Source organism: Entelurus aequoreus, linkage group LG15 (assembly GCF_033978785.1).
Source record: "Entelurus aequoreus isolate RoL-2023_Sb linkage group LG15, RoL_Eaeq_v1.1, whole genome shotgun sequence".
NCBI lineage: Eukaryota > Metazoa > Chordata > Actinopteri > Syngnathiformes > Syngnathidae > Entelurus > Entelurus aequoreus.
The window spans coordinates 39864419-39891649 of record NC_084745.1 but is presented as its reverse complement, the minus strand read 5'-3'; the positions used below and the strand labels follow the sequence as shown (position 1 = coordinate 39891649).

The window sequence follows — 27231 nt, the reverse complement described above, 5'->3', positions numbered from 1 at the left end:
TTGGAGACCTTGTATTCCTGCTGTTCTTGTTGCTCAGCTCCAGCCACACTTTTTTGTCTTGCATTTCCTTTTCATTTTTAGGTAGTTTTTAGGTCCATGTCGCCAGTTCATACCTGTTTTGTATTTTTAACGATCAAATATGTTTTTGCTATATGTTTTAAATCTAGACATCTTTTTTTTTGCCAACTCTGCCTATGTCATCCTGGGTCCCATACAATACTTAACCATTTTCAATCAATTATCAGAATTAGAATTATACTTACAACTATATTGCCAAAAGTATTTGGCCACCCATCCAAATAATCAGAATCAGGTGTCCTAATAACTTGGCCACAGGTGTAAAAAATCAAGCGCTTAGGCATGGGGACTTTTTCTACAAACATTTGTGAAAGAAAGGGCCGCTCTCAGGAGCTCAGTGATTTCCAGCGTGGAACTCTCATAGGATGCCACCTGTGCAACAAATCCAGTCGTGAAATTTCCTCTCTCCCAAATCTTCCAAAGTCAACTGTCGGCTTTATTATAAGAAAATGGAAGAGTTTGGGAACAACAGCAACTCAGCCACCAAGTGGTAGGCCACGTAAACTTACAGAGAGGGGTTAGTGGATGCTGAAGCGCATAGTGCAAAGAAGTCGCCGACTTTCTGCACAATCAGTTGCTACAGAGCTCCAAACTTCATGTGACCTTCCAATTAGCCCACGTACAGTACACAGAGAGCTTCATGGAATGGGTTTCCATTGCCGAGCAGCTCCATCTAAGCCATACATCACCAAGTCCAATGCAAAGCGTCGGATGCAGTGGTGTAAAGCACGTAACCACTGGACTCTAGAGCAGACTCATTCCCTGGAGTGATGAATCACGCTTTTCCATCTGGCAATCTGATGGACGAGTCTGGGTTTGGTGGTTCCCAGGAGAACTGTACATTTCGGACTGCATTGTGCCGAGTGTGAAATTTGGTGGAGAAGGAATTATGGTGTGGGTTGTTTTTCAGGAGTTGGGCTTGGACCCTTAGCTCCAGTGAAAGGAACTTTGAATGATCCAGGATACCAAAACATTTTGGACAATTCCATACTCCCAACCTTGTGGGAACAGTTTGGAGCGGGCCCCTTCCTCTTTCAACATAACTGTGCACCAGTGCACAAAGCAAGGTCCATAAAGACATGGATGACAGAGTCTGGTGTGGATGAACATGACTGGCCTGCACAGAGTCCTGACCTGAACCCGATAGAACACCTTTGGGATGAATTAGAACGGAGACTGAGAGCCAGGCCTCGACCAACATCAGTGTGTGACCTCAACAATGCGCTTTTGGAAGAATGGTCGAAAATTCCTATAAACACACTCCGCAACCTTGTGGACAGCCTTCCCAGCAGAGTTGAAGCTGTAATAGCTGCAAAAGGTGAACCAACATCATATTGAACCCTATGGGTTAGGAATGGGATGGCATTTCAAGTTCATATGTGAGTCAAGGCAGGTGGCCAAATACTTTTGGCAATATAGTGTATATAGTCCCAATTTATATATAAAAAAACGTTATTACTTTTCTGTATTTTGTACTATTTCCTGTCCAGCGTTTTTATTTTTTATTTAACTTCCTGTTTGCCACCACTCCTCTGGTCTGAGCGCTGACTTCCTCATCTGTTGCTGGTTGCCAATCAGGATGCTTCTTATGGCAGCCCTGTCTTCTGGACCTTTGTTTTGCTTTGCTTTATATTTCCTAAGTCTGTTTGGCCATCTTTGCTTTTGTTCTTCCTGCACTGTTCCTAATAAAGAGGCCTCTTACTTGCACTTTGATCGCTATCTCTGCATCCTGGGGTCCAGACAAAAAACCCATCACAGATTTCACAAAAACAAATGGGTTTTGTTCCTTTCGGTCTTACAATTGTTAATTGTCAGTAACATTCAAGAGTAACTAACAACTCTTTACTCTCAGACAATTCTTGAGGTGAAGAATTTAAATGTCATTTGGCTGTGGAATGACGATTTGAAAATGTGTTTTCTGTTGGTGAAGATGTGGTTTTTGAAATGTCTTGTGGACATGAGCTTAGTATAGGTAAAATGTTTATAAGGGAGCAAACAGACTTCTTTTTTACCGGTGTTTGAAGCGCTGGTTTTCCATAGTCCAGGCTGCCGTGTGACCCCAGATGTAGCCACACCTGGCAAACCACCTAGTGACTTGGTGGTATAGACACCTGGAGCACCTGTTGGACTGTCACTGTGGAAACCTGGTCTCCCTGGGAAACTGGTCTGATTCTGTAAGCCTGGAGATCCTGCATGGAATGAAAAAGATGAAGAAGAAGGGACTATGAATTCTCACCAACTTGTATTGTCCATTTTTATATATGCTGCTTATCTTATCAGTTATATCCGGAAACACTACATTGACAGATAAGACTTACAATACTTAAACATATGCAACAAATCTCACCACAATTCATCTCATCAGAGTGATCTTTGCAATCCAGTCGTCCGTCACACAGTACAGAAATAGGAACACATTGTTCACTGTGCTGGCAGGCAAACTGCCCGGGCTTACAGTGTTGCCGTGTCAGCGTAAAACTGCTGGGGGTCACCAGCTCATCTACGTCATAAAAGTTGTGTCAGAAAAGATGAAGGAAGAAAAGGAAAAATAAGCAACAACTTTCGTTCACCTCCTCTGCATCCGAGGATCTCAGCACGCAGGTAAAAGGTGTGTCTGAACTCCACTGGTATGATTCGTAGGTAGCGGGCCCTGACCAGCCTGCTGAGCCAACGAGTCACCGGTTTCCTACCTACCATGCGCACCTCAAACACCTGAACAAATAGTTGAATAAAAATGTGACCAAATAAATGTTGTGTACATTTTGGATTGAAATACCTTAGCAGGACTAGTAGGTTTGCCATCCTGAGTGTAGTTGCTAAAGAGGCTGCTGTGCAAGGCAAAGGCGAGTCTGTACTTGGTGAGGTAACCCCACATGCGCTCGCTACCTTGGGTCACGACCCCTGACACCCACGTGGGCTCCTGGAAATCAACCTGAAAGTACGGTTGGGGGTCTGTTGGTAAGGGGCTCCATCCAGGCTCCATAACCTGACTGCAAACACCAAATATGATTTATTGCCTTTCATTTATTGCATTTCAATCAAGTACAGCACATGTATGAAGCATGCTGACAATACTAAATTTTAATATAGATACATAGCACTCACATATTGGGAATGATATTCAAGCGACCCGCGTCAGCAGGATTGTTCCCACGATGTGAGGACGAGCTTAGCTGGCCATAACGAATGCTTCCATCCTCCAGTCCAAGTGCAGAGGAGCAGATTCCTGTGCATAATGTCACTGATATGACATACTTGATACTGGATATACTGTACAATACAACAAGCTTAAACACTGGAGGTTGAAACATATAACTAATGGACGGCGTGGCGAAGTTGGTAGAGTTGTTGTGCCAGCAATCGGAGGGTTGCTGGTTACTGGGGTTCAATCCCGAACTTCTACCAACCTCGTCACGTCCGTTGTGTCCTTTGGCAAGACACTTCACCCTTGCTCCTGATGGGTGCTGGTTAGCGCCTTGCATGGCAGCTCCCGCCATCAGTGTGTGAATGGGTGTGTGAATGGGTGAATGTGGAAATACTGTCAAAGCGCTTTGAGTACCTTGAAAATGCGCTTCACAAGTATAACCCATTTATTTATTTATTTATAACAACAAATTTAAAAAAACTTACCACGGTATCCTGGCCCACCATCCTGTAAATGCATTGGAAAATATTAAGTGTAATCCTCAAGTCTGAATAAACAGATGCATAAATTAAAATTAAAATACAGATAAATACTCATTGATACAGTATATTACGCCTATACTGGCTCACCTGCACTGGCTTCCTGTGCACTTAAGATGAGGCTTTAAGGCTTTACTACTTACGTAAAAAATACTGAATGGTCTAGCTCTATCCTATCTTGCTGATTGTATTGTACCATATGTCCCGGCAAGAAATCTGCATTCTAAGAACTCCGGCTTATTAGTGATTCCCAGAGCCCAAAAAAAGCCTGCGGGCTATAGAGCTTTTTCTATTCGGGCTACAGTACTCTAGAATGCCCTCCCGGTAACAGTTAGAGATGCTACCTCAGTAGAAGCATTTAAGTCCCACCTTCAAGCTCATTTTATACGCTAGCCTTTAAATAGACTCTCCTTTTAGACCAGTTGATCTGCCGTCTCTTTTTTTATCTGCCCCCCTCTCCTGCGTGGAGAGGTTATTAGGTGACCACAGATGACGCGCTAGCTGTTCAAAGTCGGGACCCAGGGTGGACCACTCATCTGTGCATCAGTTGGGGATGTCTCTGCGCTGATGACTTGTCTCCACTCAAGATGATCCCCTGCTGGCCCCACTATGGACTGGACTCTCACACTATTAACTAGATCCATTCGACATCCATTGCACTGGTTGCCCGGGGGGCGGGGGCGTCCCCATATATGCGGTCCCCTCCAAGGTTTCTCATTGTATCCCACTGGGTTGAGTTTTTTCTTGCCCTGATGTGGGATCTGAGCCGAGGATGTCGTTGTGGCTTGTGCAGCCCTTTGAGACACTTAAGTTAAAGTACCCATGATTGTCACACACACACTAGGTGTGGCGAAATGATTCCCTGCATTTGACCCATCATCCTTGATCACCCCCTGGCAGGTGAGGGGAGCAGTGAGCAGCAGCGGTGGCCGCGCCCGGAATCATTTTTGGTGATTTAACCCCCAATTCCAACCCTTGATGCTGAGTGTCAAGCAGGGAGGTAATGGGTCCCATTTTTATAGTCTTTGGTATGACTCGGGCGGGGTTTGAACTCACGACCTACCGATCTCAGGGCGGACACTCTAACCACAACTTGTGATTAAGGGCTATATAATTCAACTTTGATTAATTGATATATGTTTTATAATATCAAACCACTATTTTTTTAGTTTTTAATTAAAGTTGTACTGTATAATTTATAGCTATATGTATATCTGATCCATGTTTTGTTGTAATAATTTGTTAAAATCAATTCAATGTATTGATTTATTAATAAACTATTAAACAAATTATTTAATGAAACATTGTTGTATATTTTTTCATTTCTTTCATTTATGAATTGAATTGACATAAATCAACAGTAGAGAGACAGATAGACTTAACTGCAGGAAATGTTTTGTTTATGCAAACATCCGTCATTGTCCATTTGAGTCTATATTGAATACGTTCAATAATTCAAACATAACTCTTGTACATATTAAGTGCTTGTAAAAGTTAAATAAATACAGACATATTCGAAACATGTGTTTTGCTAAACAGTATATATTTACATAAATACATGCAAATTCAAAATGATTGCTTTACTAAAGGAATTATTTTTCTACCAAATTGATGGGTATTTATTATGAAATAAACTGTTACACACACTTTATCTGAGATTAAAGCACTTCACAACCCTTTAAATATTACATTAATACCCTACTACATTTTTTTCAGGAATATGACACATATGATGCAATATACATATTGTATGTATCGTGAGCAGGTAACACAAAATATTACATTTTGGTAAGAATACTTACTGTAGGTGTTAATGAAGAACGCGTAACAGTAGGCCTGGAAGGAGTCCTAATGGGGGCTGGAGTGGGTGTGTGTGGTCTGAACATATAGCATATATAGATTAATGTATGAATACACTTTATAATGTACAGTACATGTATTAATACTCGTATATTGTATATGTATGAATATACTTGTACAGTACATCAGCACACTTTCATACTGAAGGTGAATTTACTTTAATGATGCCCTCACCTGTCAGACTGGGTGGTGATGTTTTCATGCAGATGACAGCCAGTTTCGTCATCTCCTTGGGGACAGTGGGGAGTGCCATCACAAAGTTTTCCTGGATCAATGCAGCCCCCTGGTGGGAGGCATGTGTACTGACTGCTGGGGCATCTGTAAGGACTGCTGGGAGTTGGGTAAGGTTGTGTGCCTGCAATCAGGTCAAATGCATGCTGAATAAAAGTCATCCACTGTGGAACCACTCTTTGTCCACGTGCCTCCTGTAAGTGGTGATTGATATAACCAAATCAAAACTCAAATAATTCATCGCTTGGACATTTGGGTTTTTCGTCAGAGAGATGAGGAGAATGGATTACGATAAAGCATTTTTGTTTGTTGACATATTTATTTTTTTTACCATTTATGCATATCTTTATTTACATTCTTCATGTGTTTTCATATTCCATTGTATATGCTTATCTAATTCAGCTGCTGTGCTAGTTGTACGTTTTGGCTACAATGCCAAAGTTCTCTTACAGTGTGGGAAGGAGATTCATATGGCCCCATTCGTCGCAGTTTACCTGACACATGAAACGTGACAAATTAGGGGATGCACTACCCACTTTAGTTGCCTGACGGCAGTAGAGAGTTTGCTGTATTAAAATGTGTTTTGTGGCAATTCCAACTTTGACCACAGTGTCAGTTGGTATGTAGTGAGGCAATTGTTATCATTTTCAGCAGACTGCATTGTAAGATGATTAACCCCCCACCTTATTCTCATGCAAGATCCAAATGGAGCCATATGAATCCCTTCCCTACTGCACACATTTGTCTTCTTCTGGTGTTGTATTAAAAACATAAATAAATGGATGCATTATGTTATGCTGTGGGAGAATCCACTGCCAGACTTTTATTTTGAAGGTTACTTTCCACTGAGCAGGGTTTTTGATGTTGTGTAATGAGACAGTAGTTATGTTGCTGCCAAACAAAAAGGATGAAGTTAACAATGTCAACGTGAACTGAACATTTTTCATTGAAATGACCTCCTCGAGCCTCACTATTTATGTCAATATAAGTGGTTGACCATGAATGTTGACATCGACTTAAGCGAGTAGTTTTTAGCAATAGGAAAAAAACTAAACTTAATGAGTTGGTTAGCATAATGGGGTGGTGTGTATAAGATCATGTTCATGCGTACATTGCTAAACGCATAAGAGTCGCAGTCGCATCAAGCGAGGTAAAGAGTAGAAAATCTCACCACAGTACATCTCATCTGATCCGTCACCACAATCGTCGACGCCGTCACAGATGACTCCTGAAGGGCCTGCTGGCACACAGCCACCATTTTTACACTGGAGCTCTTTTTCTCCGCAGCCACCTACTGGCAAGACACTTGGTGAAGGTAAGGTTGGCCAGTAGTGACCTAAAAGAGAAAGGAACAGACTCAAGTATTTAGGTAGTCCAAGGCAAAGTCCTTCTTTTCCTACTGTCTCTTACTTCTACAGGTGTTCCTACTGGATATGCGGACAAACGCATCTGCTAACTGCCCCATGGCCACTAGGAGGCCCCACCAAACATTGACATTATAACTTGTTAACTATCCAGGGGGGCCCGGGACATATACTGCTTTGTGATGTCCAGAACTGTTCTGACTTGCTCGCTTCAGCACACTCAAAAACATATATCTTGCAAAAAATGTGTACACATTTTCATCATGATCAAAGACCAAATCTAGTATGATGCACAGGTTGTCGGCCATTTTGGTTTTCAGGTCCCTTTTTTTGTTTTTTTACGTTATGTTCTAACTTATGTGTTTATTTTGTCTGTAGAATGTGTTGTGGGCAATAACAGTGAGCCACACTTTGGAAACCACTGCTCTAATATGACCACTTTCTTTTGTTAACAAATAATCTTTTAGTTACTTACCCAAGTCACTCTGCGTTATTATTTTTGTCATTTTCTTTAGCAAAAACATGTATTGCACCTACGATGTAATACATCTTAAGAAGAAAGCAACACAGCCCAAACAAACTATGGAGGAAAGAGAGGGATGGGCATAGCTCACTGAAAATATAACCATTATTTTGAAATGTAATAATATCAAGGTTTGTTGTACACTCTGCTGGTGACAAAATGTAACTAATAAAGCAATGTGTAATATAACCTAGTTACTTTTAATACAAGGTAATCAGCAAAGTATGTTTTTAAAGGAGTAATCAGTATTCAGATTACTTTTTCAAAGTAACTCATGTCAAAAAAAATAAAAAATAAAAATAATAATAATAGATACGTAAACATAATAATAGAGTGCTTTTCTAGACTCTTTAAAAGATTGTCAAAAAGTGAGCTAAGCTATCTGAAAAAAACATCAACATCTTAACTTTTGTGGTAAAGGTGAACAACAATTGCTGTTAGTGTACTGTAATATCTAATCATATGTCTTGTTAAAAATGACTTATTACAATTCCAAAAAATGCCAAGCGTAAGAAATGTCCACAATTAGCACACCCCTGGCTTAGCATATCTTGATCTACACTAGAGTAGTTTTAAGTGATTAATATAAAATACAATAAAACATAATGAACTTGTATAATAAAGTAGCCTCGCATTCTTTATTCACATTCTTGGACACCCCTGCATTATTATGTATTTATGTGGTATATATCTATGTATATTTCCGCATAAAAACAGGAAAAAAGCCCCCCTAAGATACTAACCATCTTCACATCCCATAATCTCAAGACGAAGATAAATTCCATTATTGAAGTCGTGTGGCAGCAGGCGGACAAACTGAGCCGACACCATCCTGTCCAGTCTGATCTCAGCAACGCCTCCATCGTTGTAGTTACCATGAAAGACCTGCGGGGACGATAGCAGGGATGCTGGCAACATACTGTAATTTTAAATAAAAAAATCGTACTCGTTAAACACGAGTGTCAAACCTTAGCTCTGGGCCAGGCGTCCGTGACAAGCTCTTTGTAAGTGTACCACTGTCTTCCATCTTGGCTGAACTGGAGGTAGAAACTAGACACGTATGTTCCAAACACTCCACCGCCCTGCGTGAGGACACCTGCAGAAAAAAACAGAAGGCGATTTAACTATCATAGATGTGGTTAATAAAATGTAAAAATTCATATGCAAGTGAAGTACAGCAGATCACACACACACACACACATATATATATATATATATATATATATATATATATATATATATATATATATATATATATATATATATATATATATATATATATATATATATATATACATATATATATATATATATATATACATATATATACATATATATATACATACATGTATATATATATATATATATATATATATATATATATATATATATATATATATATATATATATATATATATATATATATATATATATATATATATATATATATATATATATATATATATATATATTAGGGCTGCAACAACTAATCGATTAAATCGATTAAAATCGATTATCAAAATAGTTGCCGATTAATTTAGCCATCGATTCGTTGGAACTATGCTATGCGCATGCGCGGAGGCTTTTTTTTATTTAAAAAAAAAAATTTTTGGTAATTTTTTTGTTGTTGTTTTTTTTTGTTTTATAAACCTTTATTTATAAACTGCAACATTTATAAACAGCTGAGAAACAATAATCAAAATAAGTACAAAAACAGTACAAAACAGCGCCAGGGCGGCTCTGAGGCTACGTCTCATGAGGTGGCGTAAGCTAGCCAATGATGTGGTCATGTGCAGCTCACGTGACGACGCCGTCTCCTTTGCTGGAAACATTTGAAAAATGGCGCAGGAAAACACTACCGATAGTTTAGCGGAGAAACATCTTGAGGTTATTGCTTCAATGGAGAAAAGTGTACGACCTAAGTCGTCAAAAGAAGACCGTTTCCTGCAAAAGGGCACGGAAGTACAACATTGCTTCAGGAGCACCTGAAGAAGAAACATGTTGGAGCCATGGATGAAGGGAAGAACTCACAGTACATAACTTTTTAAGTCCATAGTGGCAACAAGCATTCATGAGTTCAGCTTTTTTGTGAGTAACGTTAACGTTATGCCTTTGTTGCAACGCGGGGCTGATAATGTGTCTACGGCACATTTGACTCCGTTTTGAGAGAGAAAACGCACGGTTACCAATTTCGAAATAAACGTAACGGACAGAAATATCTCAGGTTGGTTTCATAATGGATCAATGTAGCCGGGCCGATAAAGCTATATAAATCTATTTAGATTTGAGTGACGCTTTAGTATAACTAAACGTTATGAAGGTGCTGGAATATTTCATGCTATTATAAAGAGGCAGCCTAAAATGAATCCTTTATTATTCACAACAGAAACGTGTACAATATCTGATGAGTTACATTTCTGTGTTATTATTGGTGTATGCTGCACCCCCAATGTCCACAACATGGTGCCAGTATGCTTGTTTTTTTCAATAAAATACTGGAAAGGATAGAAATGTAGTTTGTCTCCTTTATCCGATTATCAATCGATTAATCGAAGTAATAATCGACAGATTAATCGATTATCAAATTAATCGTTAGTTGCAGCCCTAATATATATATATATATATATATATATATATATATATATATATATATATATATATATATATATATATATATATATATATATATATATATATATATATATGTACAGCACAAGCAAAAAGTTTGGACACATCTTCTCATTTCAATGCGTTTTCTTTATTTTCAAAACTATTTACCTTGTAGATTGTCACTGAAGGCATCAAAACTCAGTGAAGTGAAAACCATTTCAGGTGACTACCTCTTGAAGCTCATCGAGAGAATGCCAAGAGTGTGCAAAGCAGTAATCAGAGCAAAGGGTGGCTATTTTGAAGAAACTACAATATAAAACGTTGTTTTCAGTTATTTCACCCTTTTTTGTTAAGTACTGTACATAACTCCACATGTGTTCATTCATAGTTTTGATGCCTTTAGTGACAATCTGCAATGTAAATAGTCTTGAGAATAAAGAAAACGCATTGAATGAGAAGGTGTGTCCAAACGTTTGCCTGTACTGTACATATACATATACATATACATATGCAATCCTGGGCGTTGGGTGGGAGTTGGGGATAAGCTGATTGGCAACACTAATTTTGCTCCAGTGGGTGAATGTTAGTGTAGTAAAGTCTAACATTGTCTGTCTATCTTTGTTGGCTCTGCGATAAACTGGCGACTTAACCAGGGTTTACCTTCCCTTCTACTCGAGCCCAGCTGGTATAGGCTCCAGCCCCCCACAACCCCGAAAGGGACAAGCGATAGAAAATGGATGGATAAGTTTTTAGATAGTTGTATAGTTATAATATATCTATATATTTTCGTACTTGATTTTTGCCATTTACAATCCATAACTAATTGACTGTTGATTTGCTTGTATGTTTGTAATCATAACTGTTAATAAAACATATCAATAACAAAAAAAACAGTATGTCAACTATGTATGGATATGCATGTTTACATGGCAAATAAACCCTCTTCAATTAAAACAGAAGTCGAATGAGGAATTGCAGTGTACGCAAAGCGCCAGCTGTGGCCAGCTCAAAGTTGGAAGCAAACATGGTGCCCCCTTTGTCATGTGAGTGCCTTTTAAACAATCATTTAGGACAGAGCTGGGCAAATATTTTAACTCTGGGGCCCCATTGAGAGAAAAAAAGTGTCTGAGAGGCTAATGTGTATGTGTGTATGAATTATATGTACACATTTAGCTGTAAAGATCTGTTGTACAGTATGTGTGTTTGGGTCCCTTTTTGTCAGGAACACTAATACCAAAAGTCACAATGTCCGATAGAATTCTAAAAAAGTTATGACAGATTACGTGAAAAAAACAGAATGGAATTTTACAGTTTTTTACTGAATGGGACACCCAAAATGTACATTAAAATAAAGAAAGTGGGATTTACATTATTAACTATGAACAATAAAACACTGAATATCAACAACATATGAACATGGCTCCTCTTTTACTTCTCAGACCGCCTCCTCGATAGACATCTTTTACAATCAAGCAAAACACAACAAAAATGTAACAAACAGTAAAATACGAATGCAAAGGGTAATAAACACCTACAATATGATATATTATCACTTTTATGCAGAAATTTGGTGTAAAAATTTGCTTCCGCATCTGTTCCTGACACATGCATTTGGGGATGGCTGCTCTGAAAACAAACCCGACCCACTTTGCTTTGTTCCTCGTCTGAGCTGCTGTGACGTAGATTGCCGTAATAACTTGTATAACACTCAAAAGCGCAGATTTCAACCAATGAAGTACTTTCTATAGTTCAAAATTTACGGTAATTTAAAAATAGCACTGCAAATCATAATAACGGCTACAGTTTTGATGTTAAAGGTCTAAAAAAAAATTATGTAGAACGTCCGGTAGGCCAGATTGAAAATCTTAATGGGCTGCATGTGTCCCGTGGGCCGTATTTTGCCCAGGTCTGAATTAGGAGATAGTCTGAAACCGAGTCGGCCATACTTGTTTTATACGCGATTCTGGAAAAACGGACCCAACAATGGCATCAAGTAGCTAACTGATGCCTAGATGCAAATCCTGTCTTTGAACGACCAATATATGTGACTTTTCATTCTGGTTGAAGGAAAAGATGATGAGATATATTGTAGATGTTAGAACAAGTGACCCAGAGGCCATTTGCGGCCCACAGCTAATTTTTTTAACGGCCTATGGCACATTATTGAAATACTACTAAGAAAACATGAAAAGTGGAATAAAAGAGCAAAAAGGTGTAATGTAACTACAAAAACGTGGACACAAATAACAAAAAAGCTTTTTCTTTTAAAAAATCTATATAGGCCTATTCTATCTATTAAAATCAAAATGGCCGCTGTATCCTTTGTTTCTTCAGTATGTGGCCCTCAATCAAAAAGGTTTGGACACCCTGGATTAGAATATCAAACAGGCATCTGTAAGGCTTTTTATAAGAAGGTGCACCCATTATTTGCCATTTGGGGGTATTATATTGTTGTATGAATGTTATATATATATATATATACATGCAATATATGTACCAAGGATGTCGTTGTGGCTTGTGCAGCCCTTTGAGACACTTGTGATTTAGGGCTATATAAATAAACATTGATTGATTGATTGATATATAAATGTGTACCAGTGATGTTGTATTGTTTCAGCAGGTCAATGTGGATATAAGGACTTTGCATGCTGCCACTGTGACCCTCAGGGTTCCTCTGAGGTAGATCTTTGTACTCTTCTGGTTCTGGACTCCAGCCCTACAAATGAACCACATAAACAATACCCATGAATCATCTAATGTCAAAGGTTTGTGACAAAAAAAAAATCAATGACAAGGTCATTCAAAGAGAACATGATTTCATATTTGCGCCAGCGAGTGTTTTTGTGTAGTATTTTCAGATAGATATTTGAGTACTGTTGAGCAACACATGTGATATTTAAAGAATTACTTCAACTTTATTTCTAGCCACACCAACATTCATTAAATAAACAATGTGTGAAAAGACCATCAGTTTTTATGATTCTTGCACAAGTTTTATTAAATGTATTTATGAGAGGTGTTTTCATCTTTTCAGTTACTATTAAACAGTAGATTACCTGGAGGTCACTGTGAGGGTCCCAGCCGTGGAGGCGAGCTGCCTCAGGGGGGTGACCAGATTGCTGAGAGGAAGCCTGGAAGCTGGAGGGCGGCAGAAACTGAACACCCAAAGGAGACCAGCACTCATCTGGAAAATAAGATGAAAATGGAATTATTGGAAATTCACGCAAGTACAACATTCTGCAAAAACTACATGGTGTGAAGAAGTTACTGACCACCAGGAGGCAGTGGGTAGGTGGGAATGAGAGGGGTGATGCCTTCTCCTGGCTTGGAGGTTGTTGTGTATGGAACTATTGTCACTGCAGAAGTTTCATTGGTTTCTATGGTTTATAATTAAAGATTAATGGAGAAAATACTGTGTTCAGCAATATATACTATACATAGTATGCAATATGCATATTTATTTTTTCAATGTACAGTGGAGTAGTACTCCCGTTTTCGTACGCCATACTTTCAAAAAAATCAAATTTTCGATTAAATTGTTGCCCATGTTTTTGTATACCATCTCAGTTTTTGTCCGAAGAGATTACTAATGAAAACGGAGGTACCAATGTGTTAGCAACAAATACAAGGAGAAGCCGAAATACCAACTTTACCTTGACAGTAGCAACATGTGTCTCCCTCTCCAGGCACTAGAATGTGGCCCTACACAAACAAACATTAGTGCAATTAAGGATGCTATTGTTAGCAGACAAAAGAATAATCAAGATAAAAAAACACATGTATATGGTTTATATGTTGTTATATCTGTATTTGAAAGCACATTTCCACCCATAAGAATTGAGACCCATGTGTGTTTAATGTAGAGCTGTCAAAGGATTAAAATATTTAATCTTGATTAATCACATTTTGTCTGGCCTTAACTCATAATTAATTGCAATAATCTGAAATAGATTATATAGATCATAAGTGTTCTTTGAACAGATCATTTTAAATATTGTGCAAATGCTGTTATATAAACATTATTCTTTATTTATCACAAACAACTTAATACAAAATGGACACAAACACTCTTTAACAGACACACACACTATTTTAGACACAAACTAACATACTCTCTCACACATGGTATCCATTTCTGACACAGGCTTACTTTAAAAACTACAATGACAGTAAAAAAAAAATCAGAATTAGGTGTATTGACACCCATTTGGCAATTGGGCCACCTGCGAGCTTTGTTGCTAGCCATTCACTGTGCACTTATTTTTGTCCATTCCTGCTCGGTGTTTGCTCCCACTTGTGCTGCAGCCTTTTTCCACACGGCCGGAGCGCCCATATTGATCGCACATAATATAAAAAAATCACATTTAGTGTTAACTTGTTATTATCCCGTTTCTTTGACAGCCTTAATTTAAAGTAAAATAATCATGATGGTTTTTATTATACTACTAATTACCGCACAGTCAAATATGTGTGATTATGTTACATATACAGTACAATTTATTGTTCATACTATATGTATTACTTATTTGAAAATAATTAATACCACAAATGTACTTAGAATTGATCAAAGAACATATATTTATTGAAAATAATTCCAATTTAGTGTCAAATTTGCATTTTTGCAATTGTAAAAGACTGTCCATAGCAATTTTAGGTGAAAAGATGATATTGATATTTTTCTATAGTCATTGGATAAATACAGTCAAAATAGTTGCTTTATAAAATGCAAATAATTTAAAATGAACTTTAATAGTAAAACAATAAAAAATTATATACGCGAGCTCTCACATGTTTAATAGAGGTTGAATGTGAGTGTGAATGTTGTCTGTCTATCTGTGTTGGCCCTGCGATGAGGTTGCGACTGGGTATACGCCGCCTTCCGCCCGAATGCAGCTGAGATAGGCTCCAGCACCCCCGTGACCTCGAAAGGGACAAACGGTAGAAAGTGGATGGATGGATATTTTTACAAACACTGAAATATTTTAACTAAGTTTTAGTTTGAAAAAGTATATTTAATGAATGGACACACAATACAAAGACGTTAGTGTGTCTTGTATTATTATTGGCATTTAAGCTAGAAAGCAAGCTATAGCACCAACCGGGTTGGAAATGATCATAGTTGTCAAGCATGTTTTTTTTATTTTTAGCATTTTAATATAAAACGGCCGGTACTGCTAACCATATGTAGTTTTACCGCAATTTATGATTTATACCGTTAATCGTTACATCCCTCTAGTTGCTTATACTGTTACATTGTTGATACGTCTATCGATATTATGATATTTCTATATTGTTGTCCATGTGTAAGCCTGCCTTCCGCCCGAATGCAGCTGTGATAGGCTCCAACACCCCCGCACCCCGACAGGGACAAGCAGTAGAAAATGGATGGATGGATGTTTACAAGCACACGGTTCTTAGACACAGGAGGACTTTCAGATTAACAAGCCTTTTCCAACCTGTGGGCATCCAGTGTCAGCATATGGGCAGTAGGGAGAGCACTGCACCGTGAGGTTGGGCAGGCAATGACACAGGTGGCAATAGTCGGACCTCCACCTGTCTCCTACAGCATGGGACTGACCCTGGTACTCGCACTCATCACAGGGCTCAGTCTGACATCTGAGGGCACACAAATACGGAAGAAAAACACATGCGAGAGTGACAAGATTGTATGTTTGCCAAAAATGCAAAATCGATTTCTGATAAGAACTGTAACTTTGTACATAACAACCTTGTCAAAGGTAAGATGATCAAGGACTCATAGTAAATACAACAAACATTTGAAAATTGTATGAAAGCTTTGATTTAAATTGGGTGTTATCAATAATGGATTAAAAACAAATCTTAATTTTGTATGACCAGTACTATTATGATTTGAAGGAACATCAGTACAATATACTCTTCAGTGGCTCCCACAGGACTTAAGTTCCTCAAAAATTGGATACCCACCTCTGCTTTGCGGGTTATGAATTATGGAGCCATGACAATTTACTGTAATCTACGCCTGACAGAAAAAGCGTCTCTACTGCAAGCATCAAAAGGCACGTCAAAATAGATTTAATAAAAATAAGGCTACATACCGACGTGCTTTCCGGTAGATTCCTCTACATGTTTTCCCATCTCCATTGTTGGTGGGGTTGTTTGGACTCCGGAACGACCACTGGACACTTTGAACCCCACAGGGTCCCAAACATTCCCCCCACTCAGACCATGAAGACCATCCACAGTGCACTAAGGTGCAAGCATGATGTTAAATTCAGACATCCATGTTGATCTTGACATTGTAGAACTCACCAGAGCAGTCTGGGTTGGGTTTGCATCTTTGAGGTCTTCCTTTTTCACAAACACAAATCTCACAGTTCATCTTCATCTGCTGGCCTGGTCTGTAGCGCACACCTGCCACTTCACACACACACTCCTCTGGTATCACACACTTTTGTGTGTGGCTCATTACCTGGCCTTCTGGGCACCAGCAACCTGCAGAAATACAGGTGCACATAAAAGTCTATTAGAATCATATTGGATAAGTACATTCATTTAATTTGTTTATTTTGTGTCTGCATACTATTTATTGAGTTGCACTTGCACATTACAGTAGATTGTGTTAAATGAAATTAAATTTGTCATCAAATAAGTTATCTCCCGAATGCCTTCTTGGAGTGACCTGAGAAACACGGTGCTTTGGAATCACAGGTCGTCCCGCTGCTGATGTGTGCACAGGACAGTGGGCAGGGAGCACACTTGTGCCTCACCAGGCCTGCTGGACAGCTAGTGTTGGAACATCCGTCCTCAGGACAAGGCTCTGGAATGGAAGCAAGCAGGTGATAAATGTGAGGAAGTCTCATAGTTACAAAATTGATATTAAAACCAACCTGTTCATTTTGAAACAATGACCAAGTTGATGCAGTTAAGTGGGGGGGAAATGGAAGTCATGCCCCCATTTTGGTGTGGGTCTTTTATGTGCTCAATATTCAGTATTTCTGCAAACGCTTAGCAACGTCCAAAGACAGAAATTATTCAAAACCAAAAAAACACAACATAATGCAAATGCAAAAGGGAGCTGTGTTTCCCCAGTCGCAGCCAGTAGTAGTTTGTGAACTCAAACCCCAGACAGTGTCTCCTCCTCAGCTGGTTGATCGTCATCCTGCTTTCCTGGTCAGTAGTAAACTGGACGTTAAGAGAAGGAGCAGTGACTTCCAGTACATGGTATTGGTACGTTCTTGAGTTTGTCAAGCCTTGCTTCTCAATCCCTCTCTTCTGTCTGACTTTTATCGTATGTTTTCTGAAAAGTCAGGTAAGCCGCTCGATGGCGATTCTTGAAGACAGGGTGATACTGCCACGCTATACGTGCCATCAGATCTTTTGTTGCTTGTTTTCTGCTGCTTCTGATCTTTTTTTGTGTATTATATTTTTCCGCAATGGGTGGACCTACGAATCACACCTACTGATCTCCAATCAACACCCTACTTAACCTGGAAGTTGGCTCATCATCTTCCTGCCAGTAAGTTTCTTATTGAATTTTGGTTACTAGCTTCTGTCTTAATTCTGGCCTCGTAACTATGCCATGGGGGCGATGGCGTGGCGAAGTTGGGAGAGTGGCCGTGCCAACAATCTGAGGGTTACTGGTTCAATCCCCACCTTCTACCATCCTAGTCACGTCCGTTGTGTCCTTGAGCAAGACACTTCACCCTTGCTCCTGATGGGTCCTGGTTAGCACCTTGCATGGCAGCTCCCGCCATCAGTTTGTGAATGTGTGTGTGAATGGGTGAATGTGGAAATAGTGTCAAAGCGCTTTGAGTTCCTTAAAAAAAAAGATAGAAAAGCGCTATACAAGTACAACCATTTGTGCCAGTTTGTTTCCCTGTTTTTTTGTGGAGTCCCAGCTATTATGTATTTACCCGTGCCCTTTAGTTTTTCCTTTTCTCCTTTAGCACAGACTCATTGGCTGCTCCTCCCTGACATACTGGGAATGCATTTAAAGACAGTGTTTTCTGTGCTTTTTCCCATTTAGTAAATATATTCGCTGTATCTTGGGGTCCAAACTACAACTAAACCTAATATATCCCTCAGATTGGCACCCTGTTAGCTTGACTAACTTCTGTCATGCATTTGTTTGACGTTTCTGTGTTTTTGATTTTGGGTCGTATCTGTGTTTGGAGCGTTTGTTTGTTGCTGCACGTTTGCACATGTCAGTCACCATGAAAAAAATACTGTAGATGGTAAAGAGATGCATACAACAAGATATAGACCAATAAAGCAAGCAAGCAAGACTGAAGAGCTGTTAAAGGACCTCAGGGACAAGATTGTAGACTGAAACAATTTAGTTGTTAAAACGCCAAAAGCAGTATAGAGATAATTAATAGGAAAATATTTAAAGGGGACCCATGATGAATTTCCTCTTTTCTAATTTATAAATGTTGTTACAATGTTGGATACCCGTTTTAAACAATACCAACAATCAAATCATAAATTCACGCGTTTGAGCGCGAGCTTGCACGCAAATTTGGATGCATCTGAACGTTGTGTTTTTTACTGGTGGGAGCACATTGACCTCAATGTGTGCCGGATGCACGTATACGGGCAACGAACTCTCGGCCAGCCCTCTACTTCTTTCTCTCTGCTTTAAGCTATGTACTGCTCTGCTGTCTATGACTTTAGTGCTAGAACGTGAAGCAATGGCTTCAACAAAATGTTTGTTCGGCTTTGTTTAGCTTTTCTAAAAATGCAAGAACCAGGCAGAAATGAATAGATCAAAATGATACAAATTTGGATTAGTCGCTAACGCTGCTGAAAGATAATGCTATCCCTCCATTAATACTTGCCGTTATTGAACCACAAATGAAATCTGTAAGTAATGGCCTGAACCCCTAACAACTGGATGCTGGACTTTTTACATCAATACCGGGGACTCTCAGGGCTGTGTGCTCAGTCCTTTTCTCCTCACACTATAGATACATGACTATACTGTTTCCTCCTAGCTAACCACATAATCAGATTTGGAAATGTCGGTGCTTGACCTCATAAACAGCAGTGAAAAGAGCAGAGAAATGTTTAACTGCTGGCAGAGTGGTGTGAAGACCACAACCTGGCTCTTAATATAAAAAAAGATATCATTGTGGACTTTCACAACTAAATTCATCCTGACTATCCACCTCTCACCATATATGGAGAGGTGGTGGATAGAGTGAATAATTGACAATATTGAGGTATCTTTCTTCGGACAGGAACACCACTACGGTTTTAGGAAATGCCCAGAAGCTGAAAAGAGTCTCAAATATTTATTTTTTTTACAACTGTGCAATACAGAGTGTACTGACGTATGGTCTGCTGGTGTATAGAAGAAAGCTGTGTATAGAGAGAGTAATTGCCAACTCGGTTTCAAAGTTGGTCGCAAACATGGCGCCCTGTGGTCATGTCAGGGGCTTTTGATCAATCATTTAAAAGATCCTCTGTTATTTCTCTCCGATTGGTCAAAAGCCCCTCATGTGACTACAGGACTCCAAGTTTTCTACCAACTTTGAAACAGAGTTGGGCAGACTCTTTATGTACACTGCAGAGGTGTGGTTCTCGAACTGCACCTAATCTAAACAGTAGGTGATTTACAGGGTGGTGAAAACAGCTGAAAAAACGATTGGGACTGATCTCCCAGATGGTTACACGGTGTACACCAAACGCTGCCTGCGCAAAACACAAAGCATCTTAAAAGACTGCCCGCATCCAGCATATGGACAATTATACCTGCCGCACTCTGATCAGAGATACAGGTAAATCCGGGCCAGAAACTACAGAATGACAAACAGCTTTTATCCTTAGGAGGTCAGACTGACCAAAAAGCTCTGCTCACATCTCCTTGCTAAACCCACCTGATTTATCAGGTTCCATCTCGCAGAAATACAGTACGTGTGAACCGGACTTTGCTGCGAAACAAAACACATATTTTAAACCGTTTTCGGTACATATGGTAGTTCTGTTAATATGCCATGTTGTTTCCTATGGCTGCTACTGACAATGTGTATTTTTATGCCACTGTTTACATTCACTGCCCTATATATAATTGCACTTACATACCACATCAATATAGACGTGGAAAAAGTATTATTTTCATTTAACCGTGGCATGAGCACAATAGCACCGATTAGAGATTTGCTATGAAGTTTGTTTTTGACCATGTCTGGAAAAAAAATAATGGTGATGTCTTTAAGATGTATATTTAAAGAGTATACAATTTCAAAAGAGAAATTCTGATACTTTTGTAAATAAGTTGTCGTTTACTCGTAACTTACGCACCAGCAAATTGGCTTGCGGGTTAAAGAACCAAGGTCAGTAAGCCTGAGAGGGCTGAGTGTGAAGAAGTGAATTTGCTTCTAAAAAGACAGCCGCCCAAAACAAAATGTTTTCCAGGCGTACCAATAAAGGGAGTCAAAAATGTGGATGTGGCGCAAAATTCACACCAAAGCACTTTCGATTTATTATCTAAACCAGGGATCTTCAACGTTTTCCAGGCCAAGGTCGCTTTACTTATATATCGTATACAATTGTGTTTAAATGAAACTGGTCCTAAAGGAACCTTGATATCTTGTGGTTTTTGAGATGGAAGATAGGGTTATTTATCTTCTGGTTGTGTTTTTTTGGCATGTTACAAAACCATCCATTTATGGTGTAATGTTATGATTTAAAGCATTTAAAGCACTTATTTGTGGTCTGCATGACATGTTAAGGTGTTTTTGGGCCACATTTTGCATAGATTATCTTTTACAGATCATCATAAGGCCGCATTCTGACCGTCCCTTCAGGATGCCCTGTTTTGTGGGCGGTCTTATTTACGTGCCTCCACTTCGACTGTGTCTTCCCCCTGTCAGCCATGTTGTAGTTTCTAGCGCTTCCATATGGAGTCTACTGACAGACAGTGACGGGCAGTAACAAGCTACATGTCGCTAAGCTTTGTTGCTTAACTACATTTTCCAGTAGCTTGGTGGTAGCCTAGCTACTTTTTTTAACGAGTAGCTTTTCCTGTAGCTTAGCTACTTTTAGACCTACGTAGCTAGGTATCTTGAATCGAGCTACAAAGAGAGAAAATACAGAGAAAATACAATGACCTGGATGAATAAGAACATCCATACATACGTAGAAAATCCATGATGATTGGTTGTTGTTCGTATGATGAGTCACAATTGGCTAAGGTTTGGACGAAACATTACGGACTGGCCAATCAGAGACAAGAAAAGGCGGGTCATCAAAACTAGCAAGTAAAATGATAACGTTCACACTCATGTTACAAGACGACGAGGGAGTCAGAGACAGAGGGACGCTTCAAGCTGATGACTCCAAAAAAAAAGACATGCTTGAAAATGGCAGAGGGATTCTTTCCCGCAGATTAGATTTTTCCTTGAGTGATGAAGACGACTTCCAGGAAGCCCACAATAATGCGTGCCCTTGGTCATAATAAGACAAATGTATGTGTTTAGAGAAACCCTTAGTTTTAGTTGTCCATCCATCCATGTTCTACCGCTTGTCCCTCTCGAGGTTGTAGAGTACTGGAGCCTATCCCAGCTGCATTTGGGTGGAAGGCGGGGTAAACCCTGAACAAGTTGCCACCTCATCCCAGGGTCAACACAGACAACATTCACAGTCACATTCACACACTAGGGCCAATTTAGTGTTGCCAATCAACTTATCCTCAGGGGCATGTCTTTGGAGGTGGGAGGAAGCCGGAGTACCCGGAGGGAACCCACACAGTCATGGGGAGAACATGCAAACTCCACACAGAAAGACCCCGAGCCCGGGGATCAAACCCAGCACCCCTCGTGTTGTGAGGCTCACAGTACTAACCGCTGTTCCACCGTGCTCCCCAGTTTTTCGTTCCTCTGTAAACCAAAATCATAACTGCTCTCTTCATCTAAGACGTCCAACACAAATTTAGGAACACACATTAAGATGAGTTGAGTTCATGAAAAGTTTTACTGCACATAAACCATACCAACTGTTCCCAAACAACACACAAGTCATTGTTTTTTTTTGTAAAGATATAGATAGATGCTGTTTTTTACTGTAGGTACAGAAAATGAATACAATTATAGGGGTGAGCCAAAGAAAAAGCAAACTAAATAAATACATACAGTGAGGTACGGGGACCTCGAGAGGTAGTTGTAGGGTGTCCCCAGCTAAATGACAGATACTTAATGGTTGGGCTGTCAAACTTAACGGGATAACAACACGTTAACTATAAATTTCAATAACGGCACAATTTTTTTTTTATCGGGTGATTAACGCGAACACTTTCTTTGTGACACCCGGGCTGTGCAGCAACGGGGGGAACTTGGCTGCAGTTCACTTGCTGCTGATTAGCCACAAGTGAGCAGAAATGGACAAAGGAAAGTTTGCCTCATGGAAATATCAGGTTAAAAGTCATGGCAAGTTGTTCTCCTGACAAGAAAGGACTCTTGAGAAGAGGTTACATCTCTGCAGTAAAAACCTGCTGTGCGCGTTTTTCAGAGGTGGGTGGTGCTTCACTTCCGTATTCAGATTACGGTTAAGATGCAGTGATAACCTAACATTTAGAGAGAAACAGTCGAACCGACATCAAAACATGTCAAGACACCTAACAAAATAAAGTCATACCGTATTGTAGCGTCTGGGAGAAAACAAACAAAGTCCAATTTTATGCTAACAACGGGCCCAATTCCAACAGGTATTTCCTCCGTTCACACACATCTGCCTCCGTGCTTCACTTTAGGACACACAACACTTTATCATTCTCCGTCGACACGATGTGTTCACAGACCATGAGAAAATGACCACCATAACGCACTTGCATACACATTTACACCAGTAGGTAGTTACAGTATGAATGGTTATATATAGTTTATTATTTGTGCACTATTGACAAATGATGCACCGAAAATTTGGCCGGAAAAAGACTAACTTTTAATCACTGTGCTCCCGAAACCTATGTTGTGATGCCGTGACCTACAGGCAAGGGGTTGTCTGGATCGGAGGCAGCGTGTCCACGCTGTGGAGGTACTGGTACTTTAATATATTTGAGATATGCCCGCGAACAGCGATCTTCACAATTTAAGATGACACTGTTGGCTTTTAATGAGAGAAAGGCTCCCGGCAACGTGAAGCAAGTGTGATGTCAGGCTCGCTTTTCGTCACGGACATAGCGCGACAGTATCTAAACAGAGTCTCGAAACACGAGTGCAGTCTCCAATAACACCAAAAATAGATGCTAGATTTGTTGCCAGTCCTTTTTATTAAAGAAAAAGTGACTAAAAGGATTGGAAAAATCTAAAAAAAAAAAAAGTTTTAAATTTCAGTTCAATAAACAGCAACAATTTAAAAATAGAACAAAACAAAATTATGTAATAAAATATAGAAGAAGAATATAATATAAATTACTTTATTGATCCCTGTAATAGTATATATTAAAACTATACTTAATAATAACAGATTTGAATTAAATATATATTCACATGTTTTTGCCTTTTTAAAGAATATATGCCACCTGGCAAATCAAGTGATGATGTCACATCGACCACGCTCCTAACCACGCCCCCACCGCCACAGGTATTTTAGCAATTTAGGGGAAACCCTGACATTAACAAACTAAAAATGTCTTACATTACGATCATGCTTGTCAGAGATGTTTTGTAATGTTATTCTGTGATATTTGCGCCTAAAGAAATGCTAGTACGTCAGTTTAGGAATATGAGGGTCGGGTGGGGTGGGGTGTAAGAGGGGTTTCTGGCTGGAGGCGTTCCCAGACCAGCCGAGAGACATAGTCTTCCCAACGTGTCCTGGGTCTTCCCCGTGGCCTCCTACCGGTTGGAGGCGTCCAGGTGGCATCCTGACCAGATGCCCGAACCACCTCATCTGGGTCCTCTCGATGTGGAGGAGCAGCGGCTTTACTTTGAGCTCCCCCCGGATGGCAGAGCTTCTCATCCTATCTCTAAGGGAGAGCCCTGCCACCCGGCGGAGGAAACTCATTTCGACCACTTGTACCCGTGATAAATAAATAAATGATAAATGGGTTATACTTGTATAGCGCTTTTCTACCTTCAAGGTACTCAAAGCGCTTTGACAGTATTTCCACATTTACCCATTCACACACACATTCACACACTGATGGCGGGAGCTGCCATGCAAGGCGCTAACCAGCAGCCATCAGAGGCAAGGGGTGAAGACACCCCCAGCCTAGTCTCGCTCACCAGGCTCGGATCCCACGAAGTCCGGACTTGGAGGAAATGTGCTCAGTCCTTAAGACGCACCAGACTCGTTTTATGGCATTAGAGGACAATTTTGAGAAAACTTTCACCAAGTTATATACTAAGTTGGACCAGCTAGGCCCCAGTCCAGTGCAAGACTTGGTAACAGGACAGCATGCTACACCAGCTACTAGCTCTGGTAGCACTTCCCTTAGCCAGGAGCCCAAGATTGCTAGCCCTAGGTTTTTTGAGGGTGATTTTGAGCTCTGTAGGGGTTTTTTGGTGCAATGTGAGTTAATTTTTTTGCACCAACCCTCACGCTACACTACCGATGGGGCCAAAATTGCATTTGTTTTTTCGTTGCTTGCCGGACCTGCTCTCAAATGGGGTACTGCAGCTTTGGACAACTCACTAGGCCTCGGCACCGACTACTCAGTCTTCCGGTCCGAATTTTTGGCCGTATTCGACCACCCCAAGGATGGGGGGGATGCCGCAGGACGCTTGCACACCATCCAGCAAGGAACTCGCTCGGTGGCAGCTTACACCCTGGAGTTCCGGACCATTGCGGCAGACAGCGGCTGGAACGACAGGGCCTCCAGAGTGCGTTTCGTCGAGGACTCTCAGAGGAGATCAAGGACGGTTTGTTGAGGGACAGACCAACCTCCTGTGGAGCCCTCATTGACTTGGCACTGCAGTACGACCAGAGACTTTTGGAGCGATCAACCGAGAGAGCCCGTGGAGGCGCTAGGAGACCTCCTGCAGCGTGAGCGACCCCTGTTTTCCAGTCTTACGGAGAAAGATCCCCTCCTTGTCAGGGAGCGATGTCAGCACCCGAGGCCATGCAAGTGGGAAGAACCCGTTTGGAGACGGGGGAGAGGGAAAGAAGACTGAGGCAGCATCTCTGCCTCTACTACGGTGAGGCGGGACACATTATCCGCAACTGCCCCTCCCAACCTAGAGACCGGGTGCAACAGCAAGGGGGGATCCTGGTAAGCCACACAACATTCCCCCAGGGACAAGGGAACCCTAGCATCCTATTTTCCGCCTCTTTAACATGGAACAATAGAAGGGTGGCAGTAAAGGCATACTTGGACTCTGGGGCTGACGATAGCCTGATGGACTACGGGTTCGCCCAACAGAACGGAATTCCCTTGGTGTCTCTTGACAAGGACCTTCCAGCCCAAGCCTTGGATGGACGTCCGTTGGGTCCATTAAATACCGCACGGAGCCTCTACTACTCACCTTATCGGGGAACCATATGGAAACTATTCGCTTCTGGGTATTGGAGGCCCCCGTCGCTCCGGTGGTTCTGGGAAGAGCATGGCTGAGACAGCACGACCCACATGTCTCCTGGATTTCCGGAAGGATTATGGCATGGAGCACCCTCTGCCACGCAAACTGCCTTAAAGCAGCCTCCGCCCCTAGCAGACCCTTTAGGACCAACAAGCACCAGGCTGACTTAGCTTCCATCCCGGAATGCTACCACGACCTAGCGGAGGTCTTCAGTAAAGAACAAGCTCAATCTCTTCCTCCTGACAGACCATATGACTGCGCCATTGAGCTGCTCCCCGGTGCTTCCCTACCTTCCAGCCGCTTGTACAACCTGTCTCTTCCCGAAAAGGAGGCCATGAAGGAATATATCACGGAATCACTGGCATCCGGAATCATCACCCCGTCTCGATCTCCTGTGGAAGCTGGATTCTTCTTCGTGACCAAGAAGGACGGATCGTTGAGGCCATGCATCGACTACCGACATCTCAATAACATAACCATAAAGAACAAATACCCGCTACCTTTGCTCAACTCCTCTTTCGAACCTCTGGCCCCAGCAACCATCTTCACCAAGCTGGACCTCCGCAATGCTTACCACCTGGTCCGGATCAAGAAGGGTGATGAATGGAAGACGGCCTTCAATACACACCTTGGCCACTTTGAGTACAAGGTCATGCCCTTCGGCCTTACCAATGCTCCTTCTGTGTTTCAGATGTTGGTCAATGACATCCTCCGAGACATGTTGGACCAGTTCGTTGTGGTCTACCTAGACGACATCCTAATTTTTTCTCGCAACCCACAAGAGCACCAGCAGCATGTTTGTCTCGTCCTCCAGCGGCTCCTTGAGAACAGGCTTTTCGTCAAGGCAGAGAAGTGTCGTTTTCACGCTTCTTCAGTGGATTTTCTTGGCTTTATCGTCGAAAGGGGCCATGTCAAGGCCGATCCCGAGAAGGTCAAGGCCGTGTTGGATTGGCCACAACCTGCATCTAGGACGGAACTCAGAAGATTCTTGGGATTCGCAGGCTTCTACAGGAGATTCATTCGAAACTTTAGTCGAATTGCCGCACCCTTAAACGCTCTCACCTCGTCCAAAATTAACTTTGTGTGGTCCCTTGAGGCCGACAGTGCTTTTAGAGGCCTCAAGACCAGTTTTGTCTCTGCTCCCGTCCTCGTCCACCCTGATTGGGACTGTCCTTTTTTGGTCGAGGTGGACGCTTCGGACTCTGGGATAGGGGCCATACTTTCGCAGCGTTCTAAGATCGATAACCTTCTCCACCCATGTGCATTTTTCTCCAGGCGACTCTCTCCAGCAGAACTTAACTACGACGCTGGCAACAGAGAGCTACTGGCTGTCCATGAGGCCTTATCCGAGTGGAGACACTGGCTTGAGGGGGCAAAGCACCAGTTC

The 27231-nt window shown here is 41.0% G+C and overlaps 1 protein-coding gene across 2 annotated transcripts in view; it reads right to left on the bottom strand.

Annotated features, from left to right (window-relative positions):
- sspo (SCO-spondin) overlaps positions 1 to 27231 on the bottom strand; it is a 343053-nt gene that overhangs the window by 180487 nt on the left and 135335 nt on the right. For both annotated transcript variants that reach the window (XM_062021522.1, XM_062021521.1), the window contains 19 exons: positions 17012 to 17149; positions 16642 to 16824; positions 16428 to 16578; positions 15807 to 15966; positions 14004 to 14052; positions 13623 to 13727; positions 13407 to 13534; positions 12946 to 13066; positions 8709 to 8836; positions 8484 to 8625; positions 7025 to 7189; positions 5797 to 5977; positions 5565 to 5640; positions 3709 to 3730; positions 3184 to 3304; positions 2855 to 3068; positions 2649 to 2790; positions 2426 to 2578; positions 2091 to 2267 (listed from right to left, as the gene is read on the bottom strand). In XM_062021522.1, coding sequence (XP_061877506.1) covers positions 2091 to 2267; positions 2426 to 2578; positions 2649 to 2790; positions 2855 to 3068; positions 3184 to 3304; positions 3709 to 3730; positions 5565 to 5640; positions 5797 to 5977; positions 7025 to 7189; positions 8484 to 8625; positions 8709 to 8836; positions 12946 to 13066; positions 13407 to 13534; positions 13623 to 13727; positions 14004 to 14052; positions 15807 to 15966; positions 16428 to 16578; positions 16642 to 16824; positions 17012 to 17149 — 2556 coding nt within the window. The remainder of the gene's footprint in view (positions 1 to 2090; positions 2268 to 2425; positions 2579 to 2648; positions 2791 to 2854; positions 3069 to 3183; positions 3305 to 3708; positions 3731 to 5564; positions 5641 to 5796; positions 5978 to 7024; positions 7190 to 8483; positions 8626 to 8708; positions 8837 to 12945; positions 13067 to 13406; positions 13535 to 13622; positions 13728 to 14003; positions 14053 to 15806; positions 15967 to 16427; positions 16579 to 16641; positions 16825 to 17011; positions 17150 to 27231) is intronic.